General features: G+C 41.9%; 1 protein-coding gene across 2 annotated transcripts in view; it reads right to left on the bottom strand.

Annotated features, from left to right (window-relative positions):
• Positions 1 to 13,930, bottom strand: part of LOC148829347 (receptor-type tyrosine-protein phosphatase beta-like) — a 59,210-nt gene that overhangs the window by 27,227 nt on the left and 18,053 nt on the right. For both annotated transcript variants that reach the window (XM_088923621.1, XM_088923620.1), the window contains 12 exons: positions 12,585 to 12,848; positions 12,121 to 12,390; positions 10,686 to 10,946; positions 10,206 to 10,472; positions 8,438 to 8,701; positions 7,905 to 8,168; positions 7,159 to 7,422; positions 6,211 to 6,474; positions 5,084 to 5,353; positions 4,174 to 4,437; positions 2,143 to 2,409; positions 1,487 to 1,771 (listed from right to left, as the gene is read on the bottom strand). In XM_088923621.1, coding sequence (XP_088779747.1) covers positions 1,487 to 1,771; positions 2,143 to 2,409; positions 4,174 to 4,437; positions 5,084 to 5,353; positions 6,211 to 6,474; positions 7,159 to 7,422; positions 7,905 to 8,168; positions 8,438 to 8,701; positions 10,206 to 10,472; positions 10,686 to 10,946; positions 12,121 to 12,390; positions 12,585 to 12,848 — 3,204 coding nt within the window. The remainder of the gene's footprint in view (positions 1 to 1,486; positions 1,772 to 2,142; positions 2,410 to 4,173; positions 4,438 to 5,083; positions 5,354 to 6,210; positions 6,475 to 7,158; positions 7,423 to 7,904; positions 8,169 to 8,437; positions 8,702 to 10,205; positions 10,473 to 10,685; positions 10,947 to 12,120; positions 12,391 to 12,584; positions 12,849 to 13,930) is intronic.

Below are 13,930 nucleotides of genomic sequence, written 5' to 3'. Positions count from 1 at the left end.
GTCAGCCATTTATACAGCACCCCTGGAGCAGCTGGGGTTAAGGGCCTTGCTCAGGGGCCCAACGGAGTAGGATTCCTCTGCTGGCCGTGGGATTTGAACCGGCAACCTTCCAGCCACAAGCCCAGATCCTTAGCCACAGTGCCACCGCTCTGCCCAATGATGCAGCGGAAAGGGCATTGCGGATATAATCGTAAAGATGGAGTATGATGACGATGATAATACTGACTGGCACTCTGACAGATTGTGTCCTGTCATTGACAAACCAGATCTGGCTGTAACAGCTTGCCAGGTAGGAAAGCATGCTGGCTTAATCAAGCCTCCAGCATACCAGTGGCATCAAGAAAAGGTCTCTTGACGTTCAACGGGTTCAATAACTTCGTCACCTGTGCCCAGTCACGTCTCTCACTAATGAGCTTATCAGAATGAATCAAAATGATGCTAAAAATGTTTGATCAACATCAAAAACTCCATGCACTTCATTAGTCTAAGAATAAATGAAGTGATTTGTTTATTTTGGTGCTTAGTGCATTGCACAGGCTAGATTTAATGTTAAAGGTGAAACTGCCCCAGTGGGAAAGTGAGTTTTTATCTTTGGGCATTTGTAGTCACTTATTTCTTTTGAGTTAAGAGTTTTTCACCTCAAAAATCATATATGTGGATTTTGTTAGCTATTACACTTGGGTTAGATTTATTTTTTCAGTGTAGTTTAAAGTGTTTGAAAGCAAACCTATGGCAAAATCTTGTCAATGTCATTTTTTAGTTCATTAAATTGTCCCTGGCAATACTTCATGGCATACTTCATACTGACATACTTCTTTCTTGCATTTCTCTGGAATTTCTAGGACTCTGAATCACCAACCCCCAGCCCCTTACTTCCCTAAACCTCCCCGACTCCTCTTGTTGCTCTTTTAATCATGTGCTGCCCTCTGGTGGCTGATGTGTACCAAGTTCTGGGTAAAACTGGATGACTTTTGTCAAAAATAAAACAATAAAAACACAAGTGCTGTTTATCTCAGTTATGTCATCTGTTCCTGCATCTCTTCATTCTGTAAAATTAGTTACATAAGACCATAAAAACTAGAAATGAGAGTTGGCTATTTGACCACTTTGCACTTGTCTTTGCACTTTAAATGTTATCTGCTAGGGTTTTTTAAATTTTTCTGCCAACTTCAAACACTGTTTGCTATTCCTCTTATTCTTACTAGTGGTGAATTTCACTACTTAAAGTTTTATAGTTTTGAAGTTACAGTTTACTGCTGTGAATAGTGTATATCAGAATCTACAGTAAATGAAATAGATTATTTGATACAGGTTTCATAAGCATTCTTTATGGTCAAGGCTAGCAAAATTTCATCTACTTAGATAAAGAGTAATGCCTGACAAAGTCTCTTGTTTAAAAAATAAAACTCCTCCTTAAATCTCCAGCACTCTTTACTGAGCTGAGCAGGTCTCCTGAGAAAAACTCACACACTAAAGCACGACATACTTGTTCTGATGGTTGTGTAGATGGGCTGGCTGTAGGCCTTCAGGTTGCTTCTGTTGCCACTGACTGTGCGGACACTGAAGCTGTACAGGCGGCCTGGGTATAACTCCTTCAGTATCCGGGTCCCCGACTGTCCGTGGTGGTAGGGGTTGATCACCGAGAGGGGGTCCCGGGGCACCCACTGTAGGTCGAAGTCATCGTAGTCCGTGGCAGCTGGGGCTGTCCAGGTGATTTCAAGGGACGTGTTGGTGATGCTGCCAAACGCCACAGAGGTGGGGGGCTGTGGGGCTGTCACACAGGCACACGAAAAGAATTCCTGTTATTTTATAAAATTACTGTACAGCATCGATTCCGAGGTCACAGAAATATAATATTAATTTATTGGCAGTGCAATGTTCTAGTCAATAAAATACTGTATATCCAAAGAGAAGGCACCAAAATGGCATTTCCATCTGGTACATTTGTCTAACTTAGACTGTCTGGCTCTACGGTCTTTTCCTACGCAGGAGCGTAGGAAACTTCTGTTTAGCTGTTTTTGGGGGGCAAACCCATATAAAGGAGAGAAAAACGGATGGACTTGAGAATGTGTATTTCTAGCGGTGGCCATAAACGTTGTATAAACACCAATCAGCCAGTTAAAATCCGTGAATGGCCCCTACCTGTCCTGCCCTCTGTGGCGGCTGTGTTGGAGAGGTCTCCACTCTTGGTTGCCACAGTGACCCTGTACAGCCTCCCTGGGACGAGCCCCTGGAACAGGCACTCTCGCAGGTCGGCCCTCCCCGGCAGTGTGGCTTTCAGGGAGCCGTCGGGATTGTACAGAGACACCTCGTAGCCAGAGAGGTCTCCTGCGGCCTTCTCCCAGGTGAATGACAGGCTGTCTGTCCTGTTCTTGTTTTGGGCCTTCAGAGCAGTCACTGGGGCTGGAACTGCAAAACAACAGCTATTGTGTCTACTCCTGCGCTAACCCACAACACCATGTACCGAGACTGAGAACCAAGAAAGGCACCAGCAGCAGGACTGACAATGCCAAAAACAGACAACTGTAAATAATTACTCGCGTTAGCATTAAATATAATAAGAATGTTCAAGCACTTCTTGACAGCAAGCTGTATTATAGTTTGCAGACAAAATAATGTATCCAAATACCAATTAACATACCAGTGTATAATGCAAGCTTATTAGATTTTACTTGAACTGACTTTACAAGTATTGATTTAATATTTAATGAAATTCATGAAATGCTAGTATTAAAGCATAACTAAATACCTGCAGTTATGCAAAGAATGATTTCACTTTGCCTAATAATGTTACTTTCTAGATCATCAATCTTACCATTTAAAGCTGCCCTGATTTCTTATAATTTTTATACATCATGGCTGCAACAAGTAGAAATGTATCATCGCTACTCCTGTCAAAGGCTTTTTCACCCAAAACAAGTTGCATGTTATCAGATAGTAGCCCAACAAGTAACTTTTAAACAATGTTAAAACAAATATATATGGTGATTCACAACACACCCATTTGCATTTTGATTGTACTCATTTAGCAGTAAAGTTACCGTTTCTTCAGTTAAACCAATAATGCAATTTAATATGTGAAAATGAATGATAAAAATAACATCCTGTTGCCTTGGTAATGATTTACTGCTTGATTGTCCCAGGTGCTAAGAAATACTAATGACAAAATGATAATTACACACTTTAGTTTTAATGAAGAACATCATCACTCTACTGAGTTAATTACCTGAAATCAAAATCTGTTTTTGTTCAGAGGGGGTTAAAGGGGCTCAGCATGTCTTTTATCTCCCCAGGTGCAAAATGGCTGAGACCAGTAGGTGAATTTATTTGATGTGTTCTGACTTAAAGTATTTGAAGATGAAGGTATCAGCGGGCAGCCTTCATTTACTTTTTGAAAAGCAATTTGGGAACCGCGAGATGACACCAAGGCACATAATCTGCTAAGGCTGTAGACACTGCTGATGAAAAGTTTTAAACAAGACCGATTTGGAAAAATCACAGGTTTTCATATGCGACGGTGGGGTTGGTTTTCGTCTCTTGAAAGATGAGTAATGAAGAAGTGTTGGGAAGACTTGCGTGAAAGAAGATAACCTGGAGAAGAGAAATAGCAAGACACTCCAAACAGAGCAAGGGGAGAGGAATTTCTGAATGCCTATGAAGGCAAGGCTGAAGGGGGAACACAAGGCAGAGCCAAGGTGAATGTGGACAGAAGATATGGAGGGCTTTAATGCTGGATGTCAGAGAATTTGCAAAAGACACGGTGCGTTGCAGACGCCAACTACTGAAGACATTATGTCAGGAGACCCTCCTGATCCTGGAGAGCCAGTGTGTCTGCTGGTTTTCGAGGTCTTTTTAAAGCAGAAGCACCTGAACATCAGGGAGAAGTTGCTCAATTGGTCCAGTTAGCTGGTTTCACTTGTTAAGGGCTAGGGCAGACTGAAAACCTGCAGACACACAGGCCCTGCAGGACCAGCACTGGAGACTCTTGGACCATGTGATGCTTGTGATTAAATATGCTTAGAAAAGGAGTTTTGCTCACATTGCACACCATTCCATCCATTTCCTATTAAAGAAACAGAATAGGTAACCACATAATTGCATCTGATAATATCTGCAGAAAGGAACTGCTGTCCTGTGAAAATTCCAGAAAAAAAACATTGGGACCCGTCTTACCTGTTCTAGCGTGAATAGAGGAGTGATTGGTCAGCTCCCCGCTGCGTGTCAGGATGACCATTTTATACATCCTGCCTGCCTCCAGCCCCTTGAAAGTACACTCCTTCTGGGCGACTTTCCCGGACTGACGGTCATGAAGAGTTTCATCAGGATTGTACAAGAATATATCGTAAGCCTCAAACTCTCCCTCAGAAGTAGTCCAGCCGAAGGACAAGCTTTGAGTTGTGTTGCCTTTGACTGTTAAATTACTGACAGCTGCAGGAACTGAAATACAAACAAACATGAAAAGGGTTACATACTGTATATTAAAAACACTTTCTTCCAACTTCAGTATAGACCTTAAAAATACGCAAGCTGTCAGTTCATGGGCGTCTGAGGAGGACACAGCTGTGAGGGATTAAGGCCATCATGGCTGATGCAGTCCTCTTTATAGAAACCAGCGCTCTCTTTAATCTGTGTGAGGCAGCTGCAGAGGCTAGAGACGTGCACACCAGGGTTCTGTGGAAGAGCCCCAGACCGTAAGAGAGACAGAGGTACACAAACTGATGGATGAATGAACTTGAAGGGAGGACAGCTGTGGAAAAGCAGTCTGAGGGACTTACAGTATGACTCTTAAAAGAAAAAGGGCACGGCTATGCTATAACTCCACATAGTTTTGAGATGTTTTTTTCTTTAGCCTGTAACAATACCTTACTACTGTTCTGTATTAAATAATAAATTGACAGAAGCATAATTTCTTACACTTAGAGTAAAGTAAAATTATTCCCACCTATTCCCAAACTACACTTAAACCTATGAAAGAAGAGCATAGCTATACATTGGGGAATATGGCAGCTTAAAGGAATCCATTTTTTTAAATGCCCTAGAGAGGTATTAAGTTGCATGTTAATACACAGCAATATTTTATTACATGTTCTTGCTTCTTCGGAAGTGCTCCTGCTGTAGATCCCTCCACTGACAGTGAAAATCTGAATGCGGTACTTCTTCCCAGGCGTCAGGTCATCAAACCTGTGCCGAGTGTCGTTGGCCAGCTTGGACTTGTTAGCGACCAGGGTGCCCTGCTCAGTGAGGAGCTGCAGGGCGTACCCCTCTGCTGTCCCTCGAGCCGGCTGCCAGCTCACCACCAGGCTGCTCGTGGTGTACTTGTTATCTGCATGCAGAGCTGTCACAGATGCTGGGACTGGAGCAAGACAAAAAAACCCACAGAACTTTTGTAAAGCGCTTTGCATCCCAGAAACATCCCGAGCATTTCACTTGTAGAAGAGGATCCACTACACCCAACACTGAAGTACAGTGCACATGGTGACACATGACTGCCCAAGATCAGATTATTACTTTAACATCTGAACTGAAGTACTGTAGGTCAACTTGTGTATGTTAGCCAGTTCATTGGGGTTAACACTTCTACTGTTAAAAACAGTTCCATGGGATCTTTAATGCTAAAATAGTCAGGACTTTGGTATAATGTCTCATCTGAGGAGGCACCTCACTGGTTTGAAAAGCATTGGTTTGGAAATTCAGGTCCAGTGCTGCCTACTGTCCCAGCAACAAAACCAAAAAAAAAGAAGCAAGCAGGTTTTCATTAGACATCATCCATTCTAGCAATGACCAGGGTCAGCTAGCCTTGCTGCAGATGAGAGTGTCATGAGATAGCTTTCAAGTCCAACTTACAAAACTGTTACTTCTTTATTTTTATTAAACTTTTTTTTAAAAGCCACTATAATTTTTACTTTATTTAAATTGTGCAAAATTGTTTCTACAACAAAATACTCTAGGACATACTATAGACTAGACTAAGACACAGGTATGAGACCTCTGTCTTTAACAAGGCTGTTAATTAAATATGGATTGCTAAATTGACAATGACAATGTTACTCTATTAAACACTCATGATTTTAGCATGTGGTAATTAAGGTTTCGAATGAATGGGATTTAAATTAAAGAAAAAATCAAATAAAAATACGGTCATTTGCTTTCAAGCAGAGTTTGAAAAACAGTCTTCAGAAATTGGTCAGGTTTTAGTCAGAGAGTACTCACCAGTGCGCCCAATGGCTGTATTGTTGTTGTGAAAGGAGCCGCTGATAGACTGTACTGTGATGATGTACTGCTGGCCTGCTTGCAGGTTCTGGAAGCTGTGCTCATACACATGCTTGGGGACGGAGGATGTACTCAGCAAGCGGCTCTCCAGGGAGATATACACAGAGTAGCTGTCTACATCCCCTCCGCCAGGTGACCAGTTGATCTTTAGGCTGTCCGTTTTACCATTGTTGGTGACATGAATGTTCTTCACTTTACTAGGCACTGAAAAGAAGAAATTACAGCATTTCTTAGCATTTCTTCATAAAATCTTATTTTTTAAATAAACAGAGTAATCAGCTGAGGTCAGACCAACCTTGATGTTTTACGCCTTTACTACCTGATGGTCATCAACCCCTAGCATTCTACTTTTCCTGTTCATACTGTGTAACCGCAATAGCACTGGCTGGTCCTGTTTGGCCAGGGACCGGTATTAAATCTGCAGTGCTCTCTGAGCTAGTCTCTTTTATAGTGTGAAGTCGCTCAGTGACTTGCTGGTCACTGGTTCTCAGTTACTCTCGTGAGGAAAGTGAACCCTGACCTACTCCACTGTCTCGGTCTCTGGAGTGTTTCTATGCCGCCCTCTAGTGTTTTACTCAGATAACTACACTCCAGATTCCTGTTCTCCGTTACACTCTGCCTAGTGCTTTAAATTAATTCCAGCGATAAACTATATCTAATTTATCTAAACAGAGATTAATTCCTGTACATAGACCCCTTGCTTCAGTAAATTCACACTTTATAGAGAAAAAAAATTAAGAAAAAGCCTGAGGACTTTTCTTTTTCAGTTTTATTGATAGATAAATTCTTATCACTTTTCACATAGGTACTGTAATTTGAAAACAAGATGATACAGTAAAGTATCTTTACACTGCATGATTGAACAATGATTGTGCTGTGGTCCCTCACCTGTCCTCCCTTCTATAATTCCTATCTGTTGGAGAGATCCACTAAATGTGGACACAACAATCTTGTAGAGGCGGCCCTGGGTGAGAGAGGTGAAGTTGTACTCCTGTGCAGTGTTGCTAAGGGTGATGGGAGGGAAGACTTTCATGTCATTGAAGAGGAGCTCGATCACGTAATGATCCACATCTCCCAGTGCCGGGGACCAGGTCACACGCAGGAACTCTGTGCTACGGTCTGCCAGAGCCAGATTCTTCACAGCTGCAGGGACTACAGGATTATAGGAACACAGTGGATATATTACTTACAACTTAGCCAGCACAGACCACAGACACCTCAAGAATGGGGACAACACAACACTTAGAGGACACTTTTCTGTCCTTTCAGCAGATTCAAGTGAGAACTAGTGTTAAAAAGAATTTTTAGTGAGAGGCAAGACCAGCTTTTTGTGCCTATGCATTTACAGCAGATAATGAAGACCTTAACATATCGTCATATCTTTGGCAACTACGAAAATATTAACTTCTGAAATCTGTTTAAGCGGTAAAAGAGAAAGCTATTTGTTTACTGCTACCACCATGCGTGGAATGCAAAACAAATCAAAAACACCTTCAAAGATCTGCCATCAGCAAGATCGTTTTAAATCAGAATATTCCTAGATCATAGAGAACACAGTACATGGATGTTATACGTTATAGCACGAGGTTTAAAGAAGTAATGATTAATAGATTCCAAAAACAGTTTTTACTTACATGTTCTACCATCTGTTGATATACTTGTCTCATATTTTCCACTTATAGTACTGACAGTTACAGTGTATAATCTCCCAGGGACCACAGTTTTGAAAACGCATTCGGTCTGTGACTTGGGCACAGTCTTATTCTGCTGAAAGTCGTTTTTGTGCTTTATGACTACCCGGTAGTAGTCAAAGTCTCCCTCTGCATCTTGCCAGTACACTCTCAAGTAGCCATCCGTTGCAGTGTGAATGGCTGTAGGCTGCTTAACAGCAGAGGGCTCTGCAAACAGAAAAGTGACCCTGAACAATCATCACATGAACAATCAAACCATTACATGAACAGGTTTTGTAGACATTTTCAGCCCCCCCCCTCCCATCCTCATTTGCAGTACTCAAGTGCAACCAACAGCTGAGTTGATCTACTGATCCTGCTACTTATAATGAAAAGCAAGGAAGTAGGCAGTGTTGTGAACTTCTCCCACTTGAGGATAGTGAGGGTGGCATGTGAAGTAGCCCTGCTTGCAGCGCCGGATGTTCTCGATGACCTACGTGTCCGCTCCTGCACGACAGTGTGGTTCTCGTACTCTCCGCTGCGCGTGGTGATGGAGATGTTGTAGAGGCGTCCCGACACCAGGGAGTTGAACACCCATTCGTTCCTCTGCTTGGGCAAGACCCGAGTGTCGACGACCTTCTCCCGGTCGCTCAGGGTCGCGACGTAGCTGTCAGCCTCACCAGGGGCCGGCCTCCATGAGACGCTGAGGAAGTCCGACCGGCCGTTGTTGCTGACCGTCACCTCACCCACTGCCGCAGGCACTGGACGGAGACAGGGACAGGGAAAGACACGGACGTCACGCACAGGGTCTACCTAGCACCAATGATAAATACTAACAATGTAAAATAAAGTGATTTCACACTATTAGGACTGGTAAAAAAGAAGATGTCCACCTTGGAATCTTCACCGAGGCTACCCTCATACAGACACAAATCAATGTTTTCAGAATTCTGAAAGCCGACAGGAGAAGGGGCTTCAACTACAAACTTACAACTGTGATTACAAGGTTTGATGGGATTTGACAACTTTAAATTGAATTTTATAATGCAAATGTCAACAGTTGAACAGGACATTCAGCTCTCAAAAAACTGACATACTGTATTCTTTAACACAATCATGTCTTTTACACAACTTCAATAATGAAGAATCTTGTTTGAGACATTCTTTCTGCTGTTCAAGAAAGAACAAGAGATATACAGTATGTTTTTCAAGAACCTTCATGTACGGTATACTAACTGTTGAAATGGCAAACACACACTGAGAAAACAAAATACATTGGAAACAAAACATGCCGTTTGCCTTAAGATTTTCAAAAAAAAGAAAAGGTGGCCATTAAGAGCCTACTTTGGGTCTGACAGTCCAGACACTGCAAATTTCAGTCTGATCTCTGTCAGAAGCTGACTGTCACCAGTGTTCCCCAAGTTATCCATAAATTGCCACGTAACAGCAGTCCTTCCGCTACTGTATGGCATCAATGAGATCACCTCGGTTGGTTCTGTGTGTACGCAGTGCAAATAACAAGGTGGTCTGACAAGTGTTTGTTTCAGGGGACTTGTGGCCATTATATTTATTGTGTAGAAACCTGACCAGAGGTCATTCCTGACCTGTTTTAAACGGATGCCTGTTGTATGTAACTTCAGAAACAACCGAAAGGCACAGATAACATTATCAGAAATAGACAATGTGTCGTGTGTAAATATCTTGTACAGTTCTAATGCATATGCAATGGTCATTGCTAAATAACTTTTCAAGGCAATAACAAAGATAAACAGAGCTATACATGGACTATAAAACTATAAAAATACTTGGCTCAAAGCAGCATGGGGAGTGCACCTTGTACTCTATGTGTCTTCTTTGGTGTTCTCTGGATTTGGCCTTTTTTGTCCCAAATTAAAACTAATGGCAAATTTCAAACTCATATTGCTGAACTGTGTTCTGACTTCTTGCATTTCTACCATTGCGCCTGTCCCAGCACGAGGGCTACATTAGGAACCAATCAAGAACATATGGACCAAATCCAAAAATATAGACCAAGACACCATATGCAATGATATGAAAGGCCTGGCTTGACACGTAAACGTTACTCTTTTAGCTCTCTGTACTCATCATGTAAGATTTTTTAAGGACTTTGGAATAACAAGTAGTTACCATAACTGCAACTAAAGTCCTGTAACAAAGTCCATCAGATGTGGCAGGAAACTGGACAGTCTTTACACCAAGTCTTTATGTACAGTATAACTGCGAATCAGTGATTTCCTACTGTACCTGTCCGTCCGACGGCTACAGTCTGCCGGGATGACAAGCCTCCACTGACAGTGGTGACAACCACTCTGTACTGGGCTCCAGGTCTAAGGGAGTGGAAGCTGTAGGCTGTGGTGTCCCCAGGCACGCTGTCATTCTTAATCACAATGCTGTCATGGATGAGGAGCACGCGGTAGGAGTCAGTTTCCCCAGCAGCACGCTCCCATGTGGTCTGCAGGCAGTCTGTCTTGCCCTGGTTTCTGACCGTGAGCTGGGTGACTTCTGCTGGGACTACAGGACACAGAAGTATATGAGCGTGCTAGAATATGTCTGCTTCTTAAAAACAAAACCAATTTATAGTATTTAGGGAAGAAAGAAGGATATTTTCTTAATTTAAAAAAAGCCAGGTTGAGTCCCTGAACTGAAATTAAAGTAAGGAAGTAAACATTAGAAGGAAAAATAAACACAAGTCACGTGAGGCACAAAGACAGACACCTAACCTACCAGTCCTTCCATTCACTGAGGTCGAGGTACTCTGTTCCCCACTTCTGGTCATCACAGTGATGGAGTACTGTCTCCCCGAAACCAGATCATTAAATGTGTACTCCCTCAGGTCCCTTGCCAGTTCCGTTTTCACAACCAGGAGGTCCTTGTGTTTCAGCTGGACAACATAGGCATCCCATTCTGAGAACGGGGCAGTCCACAGGATGGTCATAGAGGCCTTGTCTGTGTGCTTAACATGCAGCTGCTGAACTGGCAGAGGAGCTGCAACAGAGGAAGGAGGGTAATAAATTCAGCTCAATTTCATAAAAGTCACTTGGCTCTGTGATTTTCTGGAGACTTGAATTTGCTTTTCATTCGGAGAGAGAGCATGCATTCTGTACTTGCCATTAGGTTGCATTTCAATTCAAGGTTTTCACAAAGCTTTTAGTATACCATACTGAAAAGAGCCCATTTTCAGGAAGGTGATGATATGTACAGTATGTATTATTTATTGGGTCACAAGGAGAAAGAAAACTGAGAAACTGCTTTGCGGCTGGCATTCAGAAGCTTGAGAGAAAACAGTACAGGAAGAAGGGTGAAGGCTCAGAATGGAGTGATGTAATTAATGGAGCACCACAGGAATCTGCCCTGAGGCCACTGCTTTTCCTTACTCATATCAGTGGTCTATATTCAGGTAAAGGTACTGTAGTAAAATAGTCAAGTTTACCAAAACAGATAATTAGAAAAGACTGTAAAGAAATCACAGAAGAAAATCTCAAAAGATTTCGATATGATTCAAGACAAACCCCTGGTAGATTATATTTATTGTAGACAAATAACCGATACACTGAGCTTGAAAAGGCTATTTATGAAAACGACTTAGGCACGTGTATGCTGACACATCATTTATTGCTTTCCATAGATGTAAAAGGGACAAAATGTTTAGGATTGGATCAAGAGATGATTTGTTAAGATTGTTATTTTATTATTTTCATGGCCTAGGTGCAAGTGTGGATATAGACAGATATAATGTTATAAATACAAATGATGTACAGTAATTGCAGCAAGTAATTAGTTTTGTTTTCTCTGATTTTTTTATTTTTCCAACATTTCAACTCACTGACTTAAATAACATTCTGGTCCATATCCCAGACAGAGCTTCTGAAGTTTGGTTCATGTTGCTTTGGGCAGGATGGAGATTGTGTTTTAGTGACCTACTGTACACTTTGCTTAGCAAAGTGTACCTTGTGATTGCTCATTTGCTGGGTCAGGGCTGTTAGGGTCTGATTGGAAGGTACAGCCATGACTTTCTTTAAAGGTTCTTTGTGACCACATCTTTGAAGATGTGACTATTATTTATTCAATGAATACAAAGTATTCTTGAATAAATAAAATGCCACAGATGACAATTTGGATTTTTTTTTTACAAACAACAATAGAATGTTTCGCACCATACCTGTTCTCCCTTCACATTGGACAGCACTGCTTAGTTGCCCACTCTCTACAATAACTGCAGCCCTGTACAGGCGTCCTGGGATAAGGTCCAGTTTCCTGAAGGTATACTCCTTTGTGTCCTTCTCCACTGTTGTGTTCACTATTGCAACGGAGTTGTTGTAAAGGAGAATGCGGTAATGCTCCCATTCTCCCCTAGGGGGAGCCCATGTCATCCTCAGAACATTCTCCTTACCCAGGCCCTCCATCAGTAACTGAGAGACTTTGCCAGGAACTGAAAAAAATAAAGAGCAGAACCATTCCTACTAGGCTGCATTGCTGGCTTGAATCACAAAAATAACAAAAGTGTATCAAAGCAAAATTTAATCTTTCCCTATTAGAGGTTAAATTACATCATTGCAGATGGTTAGACACTTCCCACAAGAGCACAAGACAATCATATTCTGTGTCCACAAGAAACAGGCTTACCTGTACTACCTGTGGCCTGTGCTTCATTCTGTAATTCCCCACTTTTGGTTCTAACAGACACAGTATACGACAGACCGGGGGTCAAGCTTTTGAAAAGAGCCTCAGAAACACTGGGCGCAAGCTGTCTCTCTTCTTGTCGGGAGGATGAACGGGACAGAGTGACAATGTAGGAATCCACATCTCCCACAGCTCTTGTCCACGAGGCCTTTAGGCTGTCCTGGCTGCCGTTGTTCAAGAGTTTCAAATTTGACACTTTAGCTGGGTCTGAGAACAGAAAAGAACAATTTGCCTTTTGCTTCCAGTGACAGCATCAACAAGAAGCTTTGCATTGTTTCCCTTTTAATGCCATCACTATACAAAATCCTCAACAAAACCGTATCATTTTCTAAACCTTCTAGAATCTTACTAATACTTGTGTCAGCAGTGAGAATTTTCAAGGACATTTCCTATAAAGAAATACCAATAAAATTGTCTGAGCTTAAGATTAGCAAAGGTGATAATTTGGAGGGGCAGCTTGAAGTACTTGCTTTGATAATTCAGACCTTAAAAAGATAATGCAACTTGACCTATAATATACAGAACCATGAAAATTTTGTTTCTCAGTTATAATTATAATTGTGGGAGTTAAGATTTAATGTCATGAACCCATTGACACCTGAAGCAGGCTCCACAGCCGAAACGTTGTGTTTCTTTGCTTCTCTTTTCAGCATGGACTAAACCTGTTACTTGTTCCTTTGCACGATACCATTGATTCTTAAATAAGCAAAAGGGTTTATGTGTACAAATCAAATTCATTTTTTTAGATGCAATGGTGTATGAAGCAGAAAAATATGATTAAGAATCAGTGAATGTGTAACGCTAAGTGGACCACTAGCTTATACAATTAAGGGGGCTGGTGATCATTTGCCAGGATACTCTAGGCTCCTAGTGAATCAGTGAATCAGCCTCCCTGACATCTGCTAGCTGACAGTGATGTCAGCGAGGGAAGTGCCACTTCTCTCCTACCAGTGCTGAATCCCCTGTACGTCACTCATGAGTTTGTAGCCTTTTAAAATATGAAGTGTTCAATGGATGAGTCAGAGGAGCCTGACCGAGGCTGTGTGAGTATGAGGGTAATCACTGCCACTCAAAGGCACAACTGGCTGTTTCATAAGCATATAACAATAAAGAATAGACTCAAAACTACAAGAAACATTTCTGCTAAAACAATATTGTGTCCGGATGCCTTAGATATGCTTAGCTGATCCCTTCTGTCTCCCTTTTGCTTCATTTCAAATCGAAGAAACAAAGTGCTTAAAAACAAAGGACTGGGAACGTGGGAAACAATGGCATAGACCGAGCCAACA

The sequence above is a fragment of the Atractosteus spatula genome, chromosome 8 (assembly GCF_055471065.1).
Source record: "Atractosteus spatula isolate fAtrSpa1 chromosome 8, fAtrSpa1.hap1, whole genome shotgun sequence".
Classification (NCBI taxonomy): domain Eukaryota; kingdom Metazoa; phylum Chordata; class Actinopteri; order Semionotiformes; family Lepisosteidae; genus Atractosteus; species Atractosteus spatula.
This window is presented reverse-complemented; position numbering and strand designations above follow the sequence as displayed.